At 49.9% G+C, this 21,577-nt stretch overlaps 7 protein-coding genes across 7 annotated transcripts; 4 read left to right on the forward strand and 3 right to left on the reverse strand.

The window, feature by feature from the left end:
* Positions 1 to 59: 59 nt before the first annotated feature.
* On the reverse strand, positions 60 to 1,407 carry BDW43DRAFT_60576 (uncharacterized protein). Its single transcript, XM_032050292.1, has 4 exons — positions 1,257 to 1,407; positions 1,124 to 1,174; positions 856 to 1,068; positions 60 to 770 (listed from the first exon to the last, which is right to left on the reverse strand). The coding sequence occupies exons 2-4, from the start codon at positions 1,134 to 1,136 to the stop codon at positions 259 to 261; spliced, it is 738 nt and encodes a 245-aa protein (XP_031901206.1). The 5' UTR covers positions 1,137 to 1,174; positions 1,257 to 1,407; the 3' UTR covers positions 60 to 258.
* A 23-nt stretch (positions 1,408 to 1,430) lies between these two features.
* BDW43DRAFT_273991 (uncharacterized protein) lies at positions 1,431 to 2,081 on the reverse strand. The gene is made up of 2 exons (XM_032041686.1): positions 1,954 to 2,081; positions 1,431 to 1,868 (listed from the first exon to the last, which is right to left on the reverse strand). Exons 1-2 carry the CDS (start codon positions 2,026 to 2,028, stop codon positions 1,743 to 1,745), a joined length of 201 nt encoding a protein of 66 aa, XP_031901207.1. The 5' UTR covers positions 2,029 to 2,081; the 3' UTR covers positions 1,431 to 1,742.
* Positions 2,075 to 6,567, forward strand: BDW43DRAFT_60755 (Hydantoinase B/oxoprolinase-domain-containing protein). The gene is made up of 3 exons (XM_032050294.1): positions 2,075 to 2,268; positions 2,355 to 5,577; positions 5,633 to 6,567. The coding sequence occupies exons 2-3, from the start codon at positions 2,473 to 2,475 to the stop codon at positions 6,458 to 6,460; spliced, it is 3,933 nt and encodes a 1,310-aa protein (XP_031901208.1). The 5' UTR covers positions 2,075 to 2,268; positions 2,355 to 2,472; the 3' UTR covers positions 6,461 to 6,567.
* A 383-nt stretch (positions 6,568 to 6,950) lies between these two features.
* Positions 6,951 to 9,139, forward strand: BDW43DRAFT_60790 (putative MFS transporter). Its single transcript, XM_032050296.1, has 3 exons — positions 6,951 to 7,296; positions 7,353 to 7,614; positions 7,677 to 9,139. Exons 1-3 carry the CDS (start codon positions 7,068 to 7,070, stop codon positions 8,671 to 8,673), a joined length of 1,488 nt encoding a protein of 495 aa, XP_031901209.1. The 5' UTR covers positions 6,951 to 7,067; the 3' UTR covers positions 8,674 to 9,139.
* BDW43DRAFT_60776 (Zn(II)2Cys6 transcription factor) lies at positions 9,140 to 11,250 on the forward strand. Its single transcript, XM_032050295.1, has 2 exons — positions 9,140 to 9,669; positions 9,720 to 11,250. The coding sequence occupies exons 1-2, from the start codon at positions 9,605 to 9,607 to the stop codon at positions 11,236 to 11,238; spliced, it is 1,584 nt and encodes a 527-aa protein (XP_031901210.1). The 5' UTR covers positions 9,140 to 9,604; the 3' UTR covers positions 11,239 to 11,250.
* Positions 11,251 to 17,026: 5,776 nt separating this feature from the next.
* Positions 17,027 to 18,748, reverse strand: BDW43DRAFT_274007 (FAD-dependent oxidoreductase). The gene is made up of 2 exons (XM_032041687.1): positions 18,015 to 18,748; positions 17,027 to 17,941 (listed from the first exon to the last, which is right to left on the reverse strand). The coding sequence occupies exons 1-2, from the start codon at positions 18,540 to 18,542 to the stop codon at positions 17,213 to 17,215; spliced, it is 1,257 nt and encodes a 418-aa protein (XP_031901211.1). The 5' UTR covers positions 18,543 to 18,748; the 3' UTR covers positions 17,027 to 17,212.
* Positions 18,749 to 18,979: 231 nt separating this feature from the next.
* On the forward strand, positions 18,980 to 21,566 carry BDW43DRAFT_274018 (Zn(II)2Cys6 transcription factor). The gene is made up of 6 exons (XM_032041688.1): positions 18,980 to 19,115; positions 19,175 to 19,203; positions 19,259 to 19,360; positions 19,416 to 19,840; positions 19,908 to 20,632; positions 20,695 to 21,566. The coding sequence occupies exons 1-6, from the start codon at positions 19,065 to 19,067 to the stop codon at positions 20,932 to 20,934; spliced, it is 1,572 nt and encodes a 523-aa protein (XP_031901212.1). The 5' UTR covers positions 18,980 to 19,064; the 3' UTR covers positions 20,935 to 21,566.
* Positions 21,567 to 21,577: the final 11 nt, after the last annotated feature.

Consider the following 21,577-nt stretch of genomic DNA (forward strand, 5'->3'; position numbering starts at 1 on the left):
GAGCAAACAGGGTCATGATCTCTAATTGGAGGGTACAGAGACAGCCTTGCGATGAACACCACGTCGCCGTGGTCACTGCCGCAGTGATGTTGGTCCGGCGCATATGCAAGATTCCTCCAATGAAAGCACCATTTATTCCCCGGTAGATAAGACACTGCAGGATATGTACACCCATATTCCTCAATCTTTAGATATACATACAAAAGAAGATTTAAAAAAGAAAACCAAAAGAAAAAAAAAAAATAGAACACTTAAGAATCAAGTCTCTTTCCCGATATCCCCCTTCTTCCACCCAATATCATACACAATATTCCCGCCCCGTAACACCACCCCGGGAATCCAGCCCTGCTCCTCCATCCACATAAACGGCCAAAACAAAATCGCCCCCAGCACGCAGAACACTGTCGCGAACAAATGAACCGCTAAGATAATCCAGTGCCCGACATGCGGCAGCACGAACTTGATAAATTCCGACGTCTGGTACAGATCCTCCTGTTTGGCGATGTAGTAGAGTTTGCGATGCCCGTTTGTGACTTTGAGATCGGCATCGGGGCCGTTGGCGACCACGTCGGCGTAGGATGCTGTTTCTTTGCCTTGATGGTTGGAATTGGATTTAGTCCGCGATGAAGAGGTGATGGAGTTACCCGAGGGATCGGTGGTTAGATCCAAGACGATTGTCATTTTCACTGGCGCGACGTGGAAGGGGACGATCCAGATCGTGAAGATTTGGGACATTGTTACGTAGAGTGTTAGGGTTTTGGGGTCGTAGGCTTTTTTTTGTTTATTATTAGCTTTTCTCCTCCCTTTCTTATGTGTATGTATATATATATATATAGGAAGAGATGGGAGACAAACCAACGGAATGGATATTCATTTCGATGCGCGGGGACATCACTTTATACCATTGGTAGATCTTTTGGATCACCCAGCGACTACCGCGGAAATGTTGGACTCGGCAGAAGGGGTGCACGAAAGAGGCATTGGGGGTGAAGAACTGGTCGATGGTTTGGGATTGTAGGGCTGGAGGGAACTGCGTGAGGTGTTGGATCACCGTGGGGATTTCGGAGACTGTGGAGATGTATGTGTTAGCTTGATATATGGGAAGGATGAGGGTGGGACAAACCAGGATCTTCCATTTTGGTTGTGTTATGGGATATGAGACGAGGGATTGGATCTGGGAAGGAAGAATCAAGAAGAGTATCAGAATATAAGAATGTTTATAAATTTATCGAATTTTACCAGCAAGGAAAGATGACGTTTCGGTTTTTGCAATTGTTGATGATGATGTCATGGCATGTGAAATCGGGGGCATTTCTCCTTTGGGATATACGGTCACCTGATTGGGAGAGACAAACAAGCATTGATTTGCATTCATTACTAGTAAGTACTCTGTTGACTATATACACATACCGGAACAGTCAATCAAACCTCTGGAGATACCTTACTACTACTACTACGACGACGACGACGTACGATGTACACCCGTGGTGGTGCGACTGCGTTTAAGGTTCCGGGGAATTGCTGTGTAAGTGGTACCACAGCAGCCACTGATTCGATAATGCGAATCTAAATCCGTCCAGACTCTCATGGAATCATGTCAGGATGAGGGAAAGGTGTCGAGAGTGTGGATGTTGGTGGAAAGCTTAACGTTGGATCACACCACCATGTTCACCCAACCTATCTGATGGCCTGGTTATATATGGTTATATATATCGACAACGCGAATACGGTTACGCATGCCTTCAGAGTATTGAGAAGCAAAACCGCCGGTAAAGGTTGAATATATAACCTGCTATTCCGATCACCCCGAAGACAACGACGTAGACCGCAAGCCACTGCGTTCGATCAGATATGTATGCCACAACGAGGTACGTGATTGCGCTCTGATATGATGCCTTTCATTTCCCTTGTAGGAAATACACACTCATTGTTTTTTTCATGCTTGGATGCAAGAGCGACAAGCCGAGCATTTAACCTTATGTGTATGACATTGATGGCATGGCTCCTGTTTAGTTTCTTGACTATCATCTGTATTAGAATGCGGCTTACGCAGCGAATAGCCTCCGTGCGCGCTTGTGCGTCTTCATCGTATTCCTTTTCACACCTTAGCGTACCTTCCGGTTAGAACATACGACAGGCATGTATGTTTTCTGGTTTGAGAAGGATGTCTATCACTTCTCACTGCATGCGGGGGGCACAAAGCCCGGAATTAAGGCCGAGAGACGGCTATTCGACCCGCGCCCACTTCACTGATTCCCCGCCCGACAGGTCAGTGACTTGCCCGTGATTATCAATTTATCTCTCCGCGTTATCGATCACTCATCGCCATAACCCCGCATCCTGATATGAAACAGTATGACGGTGGATTAGTCTATCGACAATCGTATTTAAGATGATGTACCTGTCCCTGAATTTACTGTCGTGGAGTCCTCTAACTACAATTCTCTTTTCTACCCCCGAACAACCCCCAAGATGATGAAGAATGGAATCCGCATTGCTATCGACCGAGGTGGAACCTTTACAGATGCCTGGGCGGATATACCTGGCCGCCAAGGCCATGTAGTATTCAAAGTTCTCTCCGTATCACCGGATGAGTACGATGATGCGCCAACAGAATGTATCCGACGGATCTTAGAAATCGCAAACGGTACGAAGATATCGAAGGGGTCTCTGCTCGACCTCTCGCCTGTGGAATCCATCAGAATGGGGACGACAGTGGCTACGAACGCTCTTCTCGAGCGGAAGGGTGATCGCGTTGCCTTCATGGTTACAAAAGGGTTCCGCGACTCCCTTGTGATCGGCAACCAGGCCCGACCCAATATTTTTGACCTCTCGGTGCGACGTCTCAAGCAACTCTACGAGAATGTGGTTGAAGTTGACGAGCGCGTCACTATAGAAGGATATAGTGAAGATCCTGAGCCTAAGCCTATTGACACTACGTCTGATGCCAATTTGGTAGTCGGCCTGACAGGCGAAGTGGTCAGGATATTGAAAACTCCAGACCTTGAAGTTGTTCGCTCTCAGCTAGAAGCATTGCAATCACAAGGATATCGGAACCTGGCTATTGGTTTCATGCATGCGTACACATACCCGGAGCATGAGCACCAGGTGGCAAAGCTGGCAGAAGAAATGGGCTTCAAAGTCTCGGCCTCGTCCGTTCTCCAGTCAATGGCGAAATTTGTCCCTCGGAGCCAGTCAGCTGTGGCAGACGCATATCTCACCCCGATGACCGCCTCTTATCTTGAAGATTTCCGGAAGGGATTTAAGGGTAGCTTGGATGATGAGAATGCAAACAAGGTACTTATTAGTCAGTCAGATGGTGGCCTGGCTACCTGGAAAAACTCTTCCGGTCTTCGAGGAGTACTTAGTGGACCTGCCGGGGGAGTTATAGGCCTCTCAAGGACATGTTATGATGCGGAGGAGGGCAGACCAGTACTGGGGTTTGACATGGGTGGAACCAGCACCGATGTGGCTCGGTACTCCGGTGCTCTGGAGCATATTTTCGAAAATACTATCGCGGAGGTCACAATCCAAACGCCTCAACTGGATATAAACACCGTGGCAGCAGGAGGTGGGTCTATCTTGACTTGGGAAAGTGGTTTGCTCAAGGTTGGACCAAGCAGTGCCGGCGCAAACCCGGGCCCGGCATGCTATGGAAATGGTGGACCACTGACTGTGACTGATGCTAATTTGATCCTTGGACGTATTATTCCTGACTATTTCCCAAAACCTCTCGATTTGAATATCGTGAAGGAGAAGTTTGCCGCTCTCACAGATGTCATTAATGGGGAAAAAGAAGGCGGGGAAGACTTTACCCCAGAGACCCTGGCATTGGGTTTCCTGGCCATCGCGAATGCAACAATGGCAAGGCCGATTCGAAAGCTCAGCGAGGGCCGAGGGTACAGCGCTGCTAGCCATAATCTTGGATGCTTTGGAGGTGCTGGGGGACAACATGCTGTCTTTATTGCCCGGGATCTTGGCATCCAGAAAGCGATCATTCCACGCTATTCGAGTATCCTGTCTGCGTATGGGATGGCCCTTGCTGATGTGGTAGTAGAGAACCAGGAGCCTGCGGCGTGGATATTCGCGGAAGACATTTTGCCTGAGCTTCAGGCCCGGTTGGATTCAATCTCCACGAAGGGCGTGGAGGCTTTGAAAATACAGGGCTTTCGTAATGAATCTATTGTACACGAATGCTACCTGAACATGAAATACCAAGGCAGTGACACGACTCTAATGATTCGCAGGCCAGAGCAACTGTCTGAGTTTGGGTTGGCTTTCAATGCGCGGCACGCGCAGGAGTTTGGCTTTTCCCAATCCCGAGACATATTGATTGATGATATTCGCGTGCGGAGTGTTGGAAAGTCTCGAATTGTGAATATTTCTAGCCCGTTCAAGGAACTGAACAAGTTAGACGATCGCTCAATACAGTCGCCCTTTCCTGCATTTACACGGAAAGTGTTCTTTGACATTTACGGATGGGCAGACACGAATGTTTATACCTTGGATCGACTGAATCCGGGCACTCGCATCAATGGACCGGCTATGGTTATCGATGAAACCCAGACGATTGTCATCGATCATGCGAGCAAAGCCATCATACTGCCGGAACATGTCATTCTGGAAGTGGGAAGTGTTGACCAGGAGCAGCTTTCAACCAATACGGTGGACCCTGTCCAGCTTAGTGTGTTCAGTCATCGGTTTATGACCGTGGCTGAGCAGATGGGCCACACGATGGAGAAAACCTCAATATCTGTCAATATCAAAGAGCGATTGGACTATTCTTGCGCTATTTTCTCCGCCGATGGTGGGCTTGTAGCTAATGCGCCTCACATCCCCGGCCACCTTGGCTCCATGAGCACAGCCGTGACGGCTCAAATCGAGAGGTATCCACCAGGTGATCTCAACCCGGGCGATGTTATCATCAGCAATCATCCGGCTGCTGGTGGCACTCATCTACCGGATATTACTACACTAACGCCCGTATTTGACGACGATGAGAACCCATCCGCGATCTTGTTTTACGTGGCGAACCGCGGTCACCATGCTGATGTGGGCGGAATTGCACCAGGCTCCATGCCACCCAATTCGACCGAGCTTTGGCAAGAAGGTGCAGCAATCGAGTCTTTCAAGCTTGTTAATGAAGGTATCTTCGATGAACCGGGGTTGATCAAGCACCTCTACGAAATTCCCGGCACGTATCCAGGCTGTAGCGGGACCCGCACCCTGAGCGACAACATCGCAGATCTGAAGGCGGCTGTGGCGTCGAATCAAAAGGGTATCCAATTAATTCAAGCCCTCATTAAAGAATTTACGTGGCCCGTCGTCGAGTTCTACATGAAGGCAATCCAGGAGAACGCCTCACAGGCCGTCCGGGACCTCCTCAAAGGCTTCGCTCAACAGTATGAAGATGGCGTGCTGGAAGCAGATGAGAGGAACGACGATGGCATTCCCTTCCACCTACGTGTCACGATTGACAAGGAAACGGGGAACAGCGTCTTTGACTTCACTGGAACCGGGCCGGAGCATTCAGGGAACCTGAATTCGCCTCAAGCCTGCCTACATTCCGCCATCATGGTAGGCGTCCGCGTGTGAAGAAATAATATAATATAACCCTACTGACTATTGCTAGTATTGTCTCCGATCGATGATATCTGCTGATATACCCCTCAACCAAGGTTGCTTAGCTCCAATTCAGGTGGTCTGTCCCGAAGGTACTATTTTGTCGCCCTCTATTACAGCTGCGACGGTCGGATGCACCACGGAGACGTCCTCCAAAATAGCGGATCTCATCTTGAAAGCCTTCAAGGCTGCAGCTGCCTCCCAGGGAACAATGAATAACCTAACCTTCGGCTACGGAGGCACAGATCCTGTTACGGGGAAGGTCGTCAAGGGATTTGGATACTACGAGACCATCGCCGGCGGCGCAGGAGCTGGGCCGCATTGGGACGGTACCAGTGGTGTGCATACCCACATCACCAACACCCGTATTACCGACCCCGAGATCTTGGAAAAGCGATATCCGGTTATCCTGCATGAATTCTCCATTCGTCGGGGAAGCGGTGGTGCTGGTCTCCATCGCGGCGGGGATGGGTGTGTCCGCGATATCGAATTCCGGATTCCGCTTCAGGTATCGATCTTGTCGGACCGACGCGTCACTGCACCATATGGCATGGCGGGCGGACAGGAGGGCCAGCGGGGAGAGAACGTTTGGATTCGGAAAGACCCAATAACGGGATCCACTCGCAAAGTTGCACTAGGTCCCAGACAAACGGCTCGATTTCAACCAGGGGATCGGATTGTCATCCTGACCCCTGGGGGAGGCGGTTGGGGAGAGAAACCTTCGCAAGGCCGCAAGGAGCCCGTAGCCATACGGCAGAAGGATGGGGTTGCTAGCCAGGGGACACTGAGGACGCAAGGGAGTCTCTTCCAAAGGAATGCGATTGCGGTTGGAAACTAGTCATCTAGTGACCCAACTGTGGGCCAAATCGCAACATATTCATACTCAATAAAGATGTATCACGCTCGCCGGGGAAAAGGTATTCAGTAGACGATATGGTAGGGTTGGAGATTAATTCCGAATACGCGGAGAACAGAAGATACATGGCCAATTGTGGGTCTACCTAATCAAGTGTGGACCTTTTTTTTTTTTCATTATTCGATACCATTGTTCATGGCATTTGATACTATTCCCCGCGCTGTGGACTTTCGGCATCATGATAAGGAGCCTTGGATGTCGGTAGTTGGACACTTTACCTCATTCATTGACCGATCGGATCTTTCAGCGTCTATCCTGATAAGCAGGGACGGGCCTCTAATTGGCCGGAGGTAATCCTTCCGCTATCTTATCGCTTGATTGTCTCTCCGGAGTAGGAGGCGTCAAACCCTAATCCTCCCGAGCAGGCAATATCGGTCTTGGCCCTCATCGTAGGGGATAAGAGTAGACTCGGCTCGAGGAGAATGCCTATCTATTGAGCTGCTACCTATGGAACATATATCAATGACCCAGGTACATTCTTCTTTGCATCATTCTCCAACTTCAAGGATTCACTCCGACTTTCCCAACCATGGACAGTTCAAAATCACCAGAGGATCCCACGACCAAGCCCTCATTGGAGCATGGCAAAGATGATACGGGGACACATGTGGTCATCACTGACTCGATCGATGCATGTGCGGAACGAGGTCTCGTCCGGAAGTTCGACTTTCGCATTCTTCCCGTCCTAGCGATCATGTACCTGTTCAACAGCTTGGATAAATCTAACCTGGGGAACGCAAAGACAGCGGGTCTGGAGGGTACGACTGCTGGGTATTAAATTATCGTCAATATTTTGCTGATGGATTCTCAACAGATACTCTCAAGCTCCACGGCGACCAATATAATATCATCCTCAGCATCTTCTTCGTTCCATATGTCTTGACCGCCCCATTCCTGGGTATCTTGGGCAAGATGTACGGCCCGAACCTTGTATTGCCCTGTATGATGCTTACCTTCGGGCTGTGCACTCTCCTAGTGGTCACCGTTTATAATTTTGGCGGCCTTTTGGCGATCAGATGGTTCCTTGGCATGTCGGAGAGTGCCTTCTTCCCGCTGGTGATTTATTACCTGACAACGTGAGTGCTGCGCCGGTTACCGCTACTAGGTAGACTATCAGGGCTAACAGGACTGTCCTCAGATTCTACCGTCGAGGGGAATTAGCCAGACGCCTGGCAATCTTCTACGCGGCACAGAGCATTGCATCTGCTTTCTCCGGACTTCTCGCCTTCGGTGTTTTCCGCATCCACTCTGGCCCCCTCGCTCCCTGGCGGTATCTCTTCCTGATTGAAGGCGCGGCGACCATCCTCTTCGCCGCTTTTGTACTCTGGTACCTCCCTCGCTCAGCCTCGGAGGCTGGTTTCCTCACCGAAGCTGAGAAGGCATTGGCCTTCACACGGATGCAGCTCGACAGTTCGGCCGTGGTGAACGAAAAGCTCAACATTCGCGACGCATTGCGCATCTTCAAACACCCGACGAGCTGGGCCATCCTGGCCATTCAGGTCTGCCTCGGTGTCCCTCTCCAGTCCGTGCAGCTGTTCCTGCCCCAAATTATCGGCCGGCTCGGGTACGGTACCGTCAAGACGAATCTGTACACTGTTGCCCCCAACGTCTCGGGTGCCGTGATGCTCCTTATTCTTGCCTTCTGCAGCGACTGGACACGCTGGCGGTTCCCCTTCATCGCTCTCGGATTCCTCTTCACCTTCCTGGGCATGGTCATCTACGTCGCTATCGACCCCTTGCGGAACATCAATGTCGCGTACTTCGCCTCCTTCATGATGACATGGGGCACCTCGGCCCCGTCGGTGCTGTTGGACGTGTGGTACAACAATAATATCGCCAGTGAAGGCAAACGAGTCGTCCTGACTAGTATCGCGGTGCCATTGGCCAATCTGATGGGCGTGGTCAGTTCGAATATCTTCCGCAACCAGGATGCGCCCAAATATCTTCCCGCGCTGATCACGACGGCTTCGTTTGGAGGGGCTGGGATTGCTTTCACCCTCCTTCTGGGATTTTGGATGATGATGGATAATAAGCGGAGGGATCGCGCGCAAGGGATTACCTTGCGCGCGCTGGATGTCCCGACCGAAAGGTTGAGGGAGGGTCCTAGCTGTCCTGATTTCCGATGGTTCCTATAGAATTAGTGACGATGATGACTTTCCGTGTATATTTCTTATAATTTCATGTTTCGATGACTATTTTACTGGACCTAAATCTTTTGATCTAATAGATGGTCTACAGGCGGTAAAGCTGAGCGAAATGGTTTGAAGCGCACGGGGAGTACGAATTCTAGGCCTGTCTCGAGCTGCATTATTTCCGGGTGGCTTTTGGTGGTGGAATATTCAACACACCGCGGATAGCGAGTTTGCCCAAGATGCGCTGTATATCTTCCTTTGCGGAACCGTGACACAAAACACCGTCGGATATGCCGGACGATAGGATGCCTGTTAGGTTCGTTAAACCGGGATGTCATGCAACACGAGGTGGTTTATATTTGAATGAATCGGAAACGCCGATGTTGGAGAAGGTCCGTTACTTCCGGTGATCGGGAACGGGTAAGAGTGACCAACCACGACCACTTGGATTACAAATAAAGAGAAGAAACTGACAGAAAGCTTATTCAAGGTATAGAAACGATGCTATTGGCGACGGGCATCGGTCAAGTCCGGTGTTCAGCCCTACGTTCTGGCTGAGCAATGCAACCCAAGGAACGCGCGCCGAGACTACCGAGGGTCCGTTCGCATGGCTAGCAAGCTGCGGGACAGCCAAGTCGAGGAGTCATTATGACACGCGGCTTTTTAACCTTTTGGTCGCAGATAGAAAAAGAAGTCCATGCGTTCCTGGACGGGATCCCACACTTCTATTATATAGTCTCCTCTTCGTGTCGTTAAGAATCCACAATAACAGCCACGTTCGACCCAAAAACCTAGACGGAGTTAGGGTATAGACTAGTGCTTACGCCGGACTCCGCCTCCTCTCCAGCCCCAGACGAACCCCCCCCCCCACCGTATAAAACAATCAAAACTATGATTCCCTGCTTGGCTACTACAAAATCCCCCGTCAATATTCATGGAAATCATGCGACACCGTAAATATATTAACAAAAGGTCTCGTACGGGATGTCGGACGTGTCGGTGAGTGTAGAACCCCACTGCGATTGTCCGCGTTATATTAACGATCGCAGAGCCCGCCATGTCAAGTGCGACGAAGCGCCTGGGGCCTGTAGAAACTGCACGTCGAGTGGTCGCGCCTGTGAGGGCTATGACCTCCAGCGACTCCCGCCGCCATGTCGAACGAACAAAAGGAAGACGCCCTGGGCCAAGTTGCTCCCGGAGGTCGGCGGCGGCATTCGCTGGATTACCAACACTGACGAGCTCCGCTGTTTCTCCTACTTTCAGTACTACACCATTCCCACCTTGTCGAGCTTCTTCAACTCCACGCTCTGGGACAAGCTGATCCTCCAGATGAGCTATACCGAGCCCGCGGTCTACCACGCCGCCGTGGCCCTGAGCGCCATCCACCAGGACGTCGAGATGCACGGCATGCCCCTGCCGGGCCAGGAGCTCTACAACACCTGGCACCGATTCACCATGGAACAAGCCGGCCGGGCCTACGCCATCCTCAACGAACGGCACTATTCCCAAGACCCCCGCCTGCGCCAGGTTATGCTCCTCTGCTGCCTCCTCTTCGTGCTCATAGAACTCCTCCGTGGCCGCTACGACGACGCCTTCCAACACCTCGAAGGCGGGCTCCGAATCCTCAAAGAGCTCAAAGCCCAACGCCAACTCGTCACCTGGAGTTCGCACGAATCCGCCGTCGAAGAATGCCTGGTCGCCGCATTCGCCCAACTGGACATCCAGGCCGCGAACTTCAAAACCGGCGGCTCCATCCTCCGCATCGAAAACGAACTCTCCGACTACCTCCACTCCGATCCCCCGTTATTCACCTCCCTCCGCGACGCCCGCCGCGCCGCCGAACCCCTCCTCAGCCGCGCCTTCAATTTCCTCATGAAATCCTGGTCCATGTCGCCCAAGGAAGTCTCCCTCTCCTACAAGTACATGCACGCAGAGCAACAATCCCTCCTCTCCGAAATCTCCCACTTCTCATCCACCTTCGATGCCTTCACCGCCACCGCCTACCCCCGCTTGCCCCGCAAAGACCAAATGGGCGCCGACATGATCAATATCTTCCGCCACACTACCTCCCTCTCCATCCGCACCGCTCTTATCCGCGACGAGAGCCTGCTAGCCACATATCAGCCCGAATATAGGGCGAATCTCCTCTTAGTCGAAGACGTCATGTTCAAGTTCCCTGAACGGCCGAACTACACCCTCGACATGGGGGTCACGCCCCCGCTGTATATTATCGCCATGGGGTGTCCCGATTACAGTCTGCGGTGGCGGGCGATTAGGCTGCTAAGGGAGTGGCCGCATCGCGAGGGGGTGTTTGATTCCAATTGGGCGGCGTTTATTGCGGAGGAGCATATTAAGCTTCAGTTGAGGGGGAGGGGGTGTGAGGGTGTGTCGAGTGAAGGGGAGGGGTGGGTTGCATGCAAGGGGAAAGGTAAGGGGAAGGGGGATTTGGAGGGGCGGTGGTCCACTGAGGAGTATTCGATTGAAGAGGGGTTGGAGAAGACTAAGTGTATGGAGGACTGGCCGTGCGTGAGGTCGCTTTTGGGGGCGAGGAGGCGCTGTGCGCTTTGATTATGTATGTTATATGTTATATGTTATATGTTAGTAGGGTGTGATTGGGTTTGTATATATTTGGGATGTAAGAGAAAATACCCGGGTTTACTGATTATGGGATACGGTATGGTTGTTGTGTTTATGACAGACTCAAGAAAGGAACTTGGAAAGAGGTTGTTCCGTGTATTGGAAGGTGTACTATACTGTACTGTACTGTATTGAGGTAAGAATAGGCAGAATGAACCCCGCAGCAGGGCATCACAGTCTATTATCATTCGGTGAAACTTGTAGATCATTGCTGCATGTCTTTCCAATTTGGGACATCCTGGCCATATCTAAATGACCCTACCATTGCTCTAGCCAAGTTTCAATAGAGGTACCGGCATGCAATAGCTGAGTAATTACCGCCCCAGTGAACAATTTCTCCACTGAGCAAGGCTTCAAAATTCATGTAGTACAGTTGCCTGCGCACAGATTCACGCATCCAACCAATAGTCTATGACTCTATGGATGCGAGAGAGGGTATGACGTGGAATTGGAACTGCGATACGACCGATTTGCAAGAATTTGTCAGAATGGGTCCTAGCTAAAGATCTGCATACTAGGAATAATGCAGGGTATGCACGAGCCTAGAACATATGCACATCACGGCAAACGACTTGTCATGTTCCGGTCCGGTCCGTGCTATTGAATGCTGTACACATCGCAAGTCATATACATTTTATATGATGTGGCCCTGAGGCGCACGGATAAAGCATATAACTATGACGAAGACTCGAGGAAGGTAGCCTGGAGCAGATCTGCAATAGATGGTCAAGAAATGGCATATCTTGTATCGCCAAGACAAATCGAATTGCGCAGCTAAGTCACCAATTCCCAACTAGATAGCTATTATTTCAATGCACAACTGTGGACCGGACAATCTTCTGGAGGAAACTCGATATCAGTCATGCAGAGATTCGCAGCCTTCAGGGTGGAAGGCTCCTGTCGTCAGTCACTTTCTTGTGTGAATATTGGCCCCTTGTTGAAAGATACACAGAAAAGAAGAGAGAACCTGCTATCATGGGTAGCGAGGAAAGCATTGGAGGAAACAGTGGATTATATTCACGAGACCCGGCAATCCACCCTGCAGGATACAAAGATAAGACATTTAACCAAAATAACTGTGATAAATTGATGTATAAGAACAAAACACTGCATGAGTTGAGGAAGAACTCTAAGTTTGCACTACCAATACTAGGACATTGGAGAGGCCGAAAACAGTTTTAACTTCAATTATAGTCTGGCTTAGGACTTGCGCCCCCATGAGACTGTGTTTCAACCGCATATCGCTTATGAAGTTACTTGATGCCTTATAGCTTCATGCTGAACCAAAACCACCACTTCCCTCGCCCAACAAGGAAGCTTTGCAGCCGTGTGTAATGGCATTGAGTGTTTGCCCTGACTGACTGGGTTAGTAGCCGCCAGATCTGGTTTCGCTCACTTGAATCGGGGCTCTGAATCTCAGCTGATGGAGAAGGTATCTAGGTACAAAGAAAATTTAGCCCTAGGGACTGCTCACAGCCCGTGAATCAGTCAGTCAGGTGGGTCACAATATTGTCGGGGAGATGGGAAGTGTAGGTGTAAATTGGAGACTTCTATCGCAGTACTCAACAGCGCATAATAATGAACCTCATGACCTCACAGGGATCATGGCAGACAGTGGGACCTTGGTAGTATAATGGCCTTTTATATAGTGCCAGCTGTCACTGGTATAAACTTCATAAAAAGGATGCCATTGTCTCGAACATCGTGGTCATAAGCTGTTGTATTGTGGGAACAGGAAAAAGACATTTATATAAGGATGACTAATCATATGGACATGAAGCCATCGCAGTAGAAAGGAAATGGTGGTCTGTCTATAGACTAGTCTATTGAATAATAGCAAAGGTTTACCAATCAATGTGTGGAAGCCCGGCTTGGGATAGTGATATGTGCGCATATAAACAAAGGGGTCGTATAATTGTAGCGAATATCATCTGTTGACATTCACTAACAGCAGTCTTGAAGTCATACACTTACAACTGAACAACGCCGTGACTTGCTGAACAGATTCTCATTCAGGAAATTTATAGACTACCTGGACGTCTGAGGTAAATATTATCTATCATCCCACCAAAAGCAAGTCAGGTATCTCGGAAGCACCAGTCCTTGACGGCGATAAAGACTCACTTAATAGAAGTTATGACCGTTAGCATTTCCCGCTGACATGAAGCAATAATTGCTTCTATTATGCCGATGAGGTATGCTTGATGTTATAGTAAGATTGATGCTAATTAACATCCATCCTTCGAAATGAAGACCTCTGAGGGGTGCTTCTGTTGCCTGCACAACCGGGAGATTGAAAGTTGGAAGGGGTCAGTGCCTGGGATTCTAACTAAATTGAACCAAAACCTATCTCTCGGGTTTGAGCTGGATCTGTTTGGCCCTCATAAAACTGGAATCGTTGCGTTCCGGTCATTTGCAGGCCATTACGCTCGCAAATTTCCCCTGCCTCTTCGGCGATACCATGCAAGTAGACTCACATGCAGGTCCTTTTCCTTTGGCGAGATATTCTAAGTCTTCGTAAAACAATCCACACCCCTTGGAATCTCGCTTTAGCGGCCTGGATAGGCTTGTCTGGAAGGGAATGTGCCAAGGCTCTACGGAGGGACGTGAATGCGATTGCTAGCTGCTTGAGTGGCATTTCTGGCGTTGGGATAATCAAGACAATGAAGTGAGGGTTTCCGAACTACATAGTAGTCTAGCTAACTAACTCAATATTGAAGGCCAAGCATTGTCTAAACTGACCGAACACTGAACGACCTTGGTATGAGAAAACATTTCCTCCGCTCTTTCAGGTCATCGTCCAAGTGGGTCACTACCTCCTGGCAGACGAACTGTATAGACCCTCCTCCCTTGTACACAGCCCGGGTCTCAATTCAGCCTCTAATCTTCGTCACCATTCCCCTGCAGGATGGAGCTTCACATCCTTTACTATGCCGTCCTTCTGCTTCTTGGATATTGGATAATTTTCCACAAATCCTGCCATGAATTCCATATCCGCATTTACTCCAGAACGACCCTCAATGGACAACAAGCAAGTAGAAGGACTAGACGAATACGCCAACTACCACCATCCATCCTCATTCCAGGGCTGGTACCACCCCTATTTAACCAACGATGCCGAAGGCAGCTGGAGGGAACAGTCGTGGTACAGCCACTCCGGCCGTCTAGCCAGTGGCTTCTTAAGATCCCATGCATCCTTCAGCTTTTCCGGGGGCTATATCATCTACCGTACCGTCTACACCACCGAGCCTAATACGTTATGACCCATTGCAGTGGCCAAGCTCATCCGCTTTATAAACTACGAGATTGAATAAGATACCCGTGAAAGCCCGGAACGCTATCGGAGTAATCCACGTCCCGAACAACTAATACAAGGATAAAACCGGAGCGTCGTGATCTCTAACAAGCATCGCTGGGATGGCCAGCAAAGAGCGGATACGTCAGCATTTCGCGGAATATCTCCATAAAACCAAGAGAGGGATTCTATGGAGGCTGCGGTCGGTTCCAGGCGTGTATGGCTATTGATGAACGATTGCTGAAGTCGATTATTGCCTGTCCTGAGCCAGGTAGAGAGGATCAGTTTAGACGGCCACAGGAATTTGTTGGTACGGTTGATTGGCAGTATGATGCTGAAAAAAGGGTAACCCATGGTATTCCGGGTTCATAAGGGAGAAGATTGGGATCTTGTGGTGGCTTTATATAAACATGAGGTTTAATGTTATGGAGGTGAGACCGTCTTTTCCGTTGGAGCTCATCCCAGTTTATGACGGAGTGGAATGCCCGAGGCTTTCCTCAGCGGCCCGGCTGGGTTGGCTGCTCGGCGGAATGGTTAGATGGAGGGATTGTGGAATTGGGGGAGTTTAGCTGGGATTGCTCCGTAGTTGCTAGGTATGTAGACATACTTATAACATTTTGTGACTTCCGTCTAGCAGAGGATTAGTTGTAGCGGATTCAACGATAGCATCATGAACATTATGGTATACAGCCGGGGGCACAATGGAGCCGATCCCCTCCCTGTCACTTAACCAGCTGTTGAACTTGATATGGATATGGCTATTCTATTTGACTTTGAACTACCGTAGAAGGTCTATGTTTGTGTATGGTTCACAGCACTCACTGGAAGATATTTCTACGTAGAGTTGCCATGACGGCGTGTCTCCTGAACCTGGGAAATGCAACATCGCAAGCCCTCTTCTCCAAGCCCAGAACCGAATATTCCCTGTACGTACAACCGTAGTTGGTTTCATATTATTATTAGTAGCACTCCCAATTCTGGGACTTCTTGGGAACTCAGATCTGTGCCTTCCAGAGATCATTGCCAAGGCTCTCAACACGAGAGTCCTGTAGACCCACGTCAGATACGAACCCTAGATGCGGCTCATAAAATCTTTTACCTAATGCGAATCTACGTAATGCATGTTGATCCGGTGAGGTTGACACTCATTGTTATGCAGCTTTCTTCATACTTTGCGAGATCCGCAGAAGATCCACCTTTAATGTTATATCAAGATCGCGACTAGTCACTTAAAACGGCAAACACAAATACGAACAAGTAGGCGACATAACGAAAAGAGCGAATACGAGTAGAGTCAGCCCTTTGGAGTAAGGCTGCTGTCCAGAAAATGTATCAACTGTAGATCATAAGGAATACGAAGAGCCATGCATTTATCCTTATGCATGATCTGGCATGACATTGGTAGAGCGATCTGGTTACTATTTACGAGTGACACCCTCGTAACCATCCCTGACATGATCCACATCGAACAAGAATAGCAGTGAATTAGATTACATTTATACATAGACATGCAGGCATACATGCAGATCGCAGGTCAACTATCACCGCATGGATGAATGAAAATGTAACCCACTCGCAGATTGATCCTCAATTTTTCCTAGTCGCAGTGGGTCTATTTATGTGAGATTTTCGGGCAATAGCACAGTTTGCACTGTATCAGATACAACCACGCTGGATTGGTTGTCTCCCGTATAGTTCATGAAGGTGCTGTACTAAGAGGGAAATTATTCCGGACCTTTATCGCACGCAGGAGGTATAAATAGAGCCCAGGGCTCCCTTGAACCTGACAGAATCCCAGAAACAACACTCTCATCGAGCCCATTCATTCCTAAGGACCATCTAAGCCATCTTCACCGCGCCTATCTCACTTGCATAACGACTCAAGCTATTGCAGATTGTATGCTCTCCTTGTCCGATCGGGTCTGCGGAATACAACTAAATGCTAACGGTTTCCCTGCTAAGCAGTCAATCTTACACCTATAAGCCAACATGCAGACCAAGTCCCTCTTCATCATTCTCACTGGCCTGATGGCCTTCGCCGCAGCGGCTCCAGCGGAGCCGGAAGCCAAAGCGGCCGCGGACACGCTCGCTAGAAAGCACTGGACGGCGAGTGGGGGCTGCAAGACCGACTGGGCTGGTCGATGCTACAACCAATGTTTTACTGACGGTATTAAGAACCGTGGATGCAAGGCAGACGATATTGATTCCGGCATTGAGTCGTCCAACTGTGTCTGGGGGTGGAACATCTGCAAATGCTCGTGCTAAATATGCTCGAGTGGTCGGCCGACCCGGAATAGACAGGGAGGGAAGGGTTTGCAGGCTTGCATAATACATGTGTGCTTTGCAGGATCAATGGAGATTTGCTCGGTGGAGGGGATTAGGGATTTGGCTTAAGTGTTTGACAGTGTTGAAATGATATATGTTTCTAGTTTGAATTTTCTCTTCAGATCTGCAGTCTGCTAGCAAATTCAAACATCCAATCATCGCTTAATCAACATGAGATCTGCAGACCTTGCTTTCCTCCTAGGATGAGTAGAGAATGATGATTGATTGCCTATCTAAGCGATGTAGCCCCCCTCGATTGCGTAGTACCATATGTTCTACACCGAATCATTTGGTTTCCTTGGCCTGCCCATGACTATTCAAGAGCGCTAGGAATTGTTCTGAGGCGTTATCCGCAAACAGCATAACCTCGTTCTTGGTACTGTGCCGAATCATATCCTGACCGCGCAAGAACATATCTGCTTCATACTCCGACAAAGCAGTTTCCAGAACACTGTTCTCACTATTTTGAAAGTGTCGATTGACGCCACAGTGCTTGATAATGCAGTCTGCTAGTACGACGGCATCGTACATGCTGCAGTTAACGCCCTCACCAGCAAATGGCGTCGAAACGTGCGCGGCATCGCCCAGTAGGGTGACGCCAGGAGCCACGCTGCGGGTCCAGCCGACTGTCTCCGGGTCCATGCGGTACAGTGGCCAAGCACGGAAGGGGCCCTCAGCAGTGTCGACAAGAGCTTTCAGTTGCGACGCCCAGGTAGCATAGAAATCGTTGGACGACAACAGCAAGCGACGTATGTCCTCGGTTTTGATGGTAGGGTCAGAAGCTGCGTCGTTACCGTCACGATGGTCGTAGAAGCCCTCGGGCACAAGTAGCCCAAAGTATACACGGTAAGTGCCATCAGCAAGTTGCTGCACCGACATCTCTGCGCGGTTCCCTACCGCGATCATGCCTCCTCGACCAACCATCTGAATGGCTACCTCATAGCTTGGGTTGTTATGGGACAACTTCCCCTCGATAAACATCTTTCCTGAGTATACCGGTTTCGCTGATGTAACCTGGTCACATTGTTAGCAACCTACCCTCTACCCTCTTGCATGGCAATTGGAAGAAGATAGGGTGTGAACTCACCAGAGGCCGAACCTTGCTCCAAGCGCCATCAGCGCCAACAATCAGTCGAAAGCCGCTCGCAGATGTACCATCGGTGAAATGGATGACACACCCGTTGTCCTTCGTCCCACTATCCCGTTCCTCTCGTCTTGCAATGGTCCTGACGGCACGCCCCCAGCGAATCTTGTCCGCAGGGACTGAGTCGAGCAAAAGCTGGCGTAGCTGTATCCGGTCAATCTCAGGGGCATCACGGCCTTCCCCTAGACTGACAACTGCAGCGCCGGCTGAATCGACAATAGACATCCTTGATGCATCCCAACGCGCGAAGTTCCTACTGAACTCGTCAAACAAGCCGGCACGCTTGAGCGCCAGTTGACCGGACGGGCCGTGTAGATCCAGCGTCCCGCCTTGCTGCCAGGGACCTGGCGTGGCTGATTCATTGCGCTCGTAAATGACATAGTCGGTGATGCCACCCAGTTCTAGTAGTCGGGCGAGTACTACCCCACTTGGGCCGGCTCCGATGATTGCGATGGATGGCTGGGGTTCCATTGTAGGTTGTTTCTTTTGGGGCGGAAAGAGCTATTGCAGATAGGAATAATGTAGAGTGAAAGACAGCGCGAAGAAAGAATGGAGCGCTCTGTCAGGCATCAGCTACTTTCATATCCCTACCGTTGGCGCTCTTGCGGTATTATTTCCCCCATGCTATATATATTAGGGCATTGAGGATGATATGGGGCTCCAGCGATCAACCCGATTGGATGAGACCGGAGATCCTCGGAGGGTCCTTTCAGTCTATCTATGATTTTATACTTGTATGTAATGAATAGAGGGTTAAAAAAAGAAATTATAATAATTATAGTGGCGGAAGGCTGGAAGGAGTTCGAGTGGGACAGCTCTGATTGGTTGAGGACGGAGACAACCCCCGACGGTCGCCATTCAGAGACTTCGATGGCGGACCCCGATATGAAGTTATCCAGAAGCACTAACAGATGCAGAGCACTCCGTTGCTTGTTTACGAATGCTATTGTGTCTTAACAATCAGCTGGAACACTTCCAAAAGCCCGTGGGACAATGGACGCCAGTAGACCGTTGGCAGCAGACCCTATATTTGCTCGCTTTGCGGTAGGGATACCCAACAACCACCGGCAACCCCCCATTGCAACTGACAAGTTGGTGTACAGTGTGACTTTTGCCGGCAGAAGAAATTGAAGTACTCTACTGGACCCTCTTCGTTACCGGATCGTTGAACTGACATGCTTTGGTAGGTGTTCCCGGGAGATGCCCAAATGCAGCACTTGCAGGCCATGGCCCGGCGCTTGCCAATATTCGCGGGACAAGTCGTCCTCCCAGTCAGATTTTACTTCCATGTAAGCCCCTATGGCATGAGGATAACTCCACCTGACTCTCTTTCTGACATTATAGACCCCAAAGACCTATTACTGCGGCCGGGAACAACATGGAGGCCCGACTACAACACCTTGAGCGCACAGTACGACATTTGTCCGACTCCGTCCATCGAGTGTTTCAAACCATCTCTTCAGCATGGCCAAGAGCAGATAATACCCAAGGGTCAAGAGTGTCCCATCTTTCGCCCGTCCCTGATAAGGATCGCCTGGGATCTAACCTCTACGTTAGCCCGTTCCATTCCTTCTCCTTCCTTAGGGAGACACTAGCTAATATCGAAACAATCTCTCAACCGCCCGGTAGTCCAGCCCGTCAAAGCGCCTACTCTGAGCTTCAGTATCTCTCTACTAGGCTAACCACGGCACATGTCCATCGTGATCTTGGGGAAGAAGTAGCTACCTTTTATGTGCCTTCGAGACCCGTGGGATATCGCCTAATTAGCCGTAAAGTCCTCCAGTTCTTCTACCGCGCCACGCACGCAATATAACTGAGACAGAATGCATTTTGTAGGATTTTACGAGCTTTCGAACATTGGCGACACATTCTTTCGCGCCCCGACCGATGAAATTGTCAGGCAAGTTGTATTTGAGCCGCACAAGGTCCGGGAAAAGGCATGGGTGATCTACCTCAATTACTTGCTACTCTGCGCTGCTTCAGCGAAGAATGAAGACACCCAAGAAATACACGGCTTCCGGCGTAACGTGGAGCTAGCGTTGAACGATAGCCGGATCTTCCTTGAGCCGCGTGAAGCCAATGTGCAGGCCTTGGCCCTTCTAGCCCTGCACGGTGAGGATTATGCTGCGCCCAACTTGTCCTGGATGCTATTGGGTCACGCTTGCCGCCAGGCCGAAGCTTTGGGGCTGCACGAACGGAGACATGATGTATTCAACCCGCAACAACAGTCACTGTGTCTCTTTTGGCTACTTTTCATGATGGACAAATCCTGTGCTCTTGCCTTTGGCCGTCCGGTCTTCCTTTCCACCGCCATCTATCGGGACTTACCGCTACCCGACGATGAAGTCTTACTTAATTTCCATCTTCGTGCTAGCTCAGACGATGAAATTCAACAAGCACCATCTCACGGCTTCAGGTTTGGCGCTCATTTTCTTATGAGATCCATGGAGCTGTCCAGATTGACCGGGCTTGCTTTGGATGTTCTGGCTACAGGTGAGTCATCCCTTGCAAAGAGGGATGTCTGGTCGCGGCTTGACGGGTGGTACCTGGAAACAAAACGGGTTTGTTAATCAATCTTTGGCTCTAATGGTGGAAGGCTGTATCTTACTCATTTCTCCGTCAGGTCCTCACTGAGGCTATGGACGCCGAGAGCTGCTTTTCGAATGCGACGCAGCTCCAGGAGATGGCTCTCGGTATCAACAGCATCAAATTCCACTATCTGCACACCCTTATTGTTTTACTGAAGGGAGACGAGTTGTACTCCACATTTTGCTTGCCGTCTGCTCGTGAAGCTATTTCTCTCTTAAGTTCCATGGTATCAAACTGGTCTTCCATATACAACGGAGTAGTTTGGTATGAATAAAAAATATTTGGTTCACTGCCCTCAGCACAGATAACTGACACATAAAATTGATGCAGGCAGCTCCTTTACTACCCTTTCACGCCTTTCTTTGTGATATTCAAAACCATAATCCATCAAAGGCGTTGGACGGCAGCAATTGAGCAGGACCTACGTCTACTATCCACGACTGTGTCCTATTATGCGGAAATGCGATCGCAGATGCGACTCCTAGCTACTGTCTGTGAAAGGCTACAGCGAGTTGCGGCTACATTTTTTCAGCTTGCACAGGCCCACGTCCACCGGCATTTTCCGCAAGAGAGCGCTGGCGGCACAGTTAGGGCTGCGGAAATGTCCCCTATGCGAAGCCATGAAGGGCCCGATCAATTAATGCAGCAGATACAGGCGAACAAGGAATCCGCTTTTAATTACGCTCAAAGTATTGAAGCTCTGCCGTCTGTCGGCGTTGGCGACCCAAACGTCTCCAATTACCTACAATGGCTACCTGCCGATATGGCTACCACATGGTCGTCCATGGATGGTATCGATGATCAGGGCCCGATTTCTGTTCACCCTGCTAGCGGAAGTACGACGCCTAAAGCGTTTCAGAGCCATAGGCGAATGTTTGATTGGTTCTCATGGGACGCCTACTATGGGGGCGCCGATT

The sequence above is a fragment of the Aspergillus alliaceus genome (assembly GCF_009176365.1).
Source record: "Aspergillus alliaceus strain CBS 536.65 unplaced genomic scaffold BDW43scaffold_17, whole genome shotgun sequence".
In the NCBI taxonomy this organism is placed as follows: Eukaryota; Fungi; Ascomycota; class Eurotiomycetes; order Eurotiales; family Aspergillaceae; genus Aspergillus; species Aspergillus alliaceus.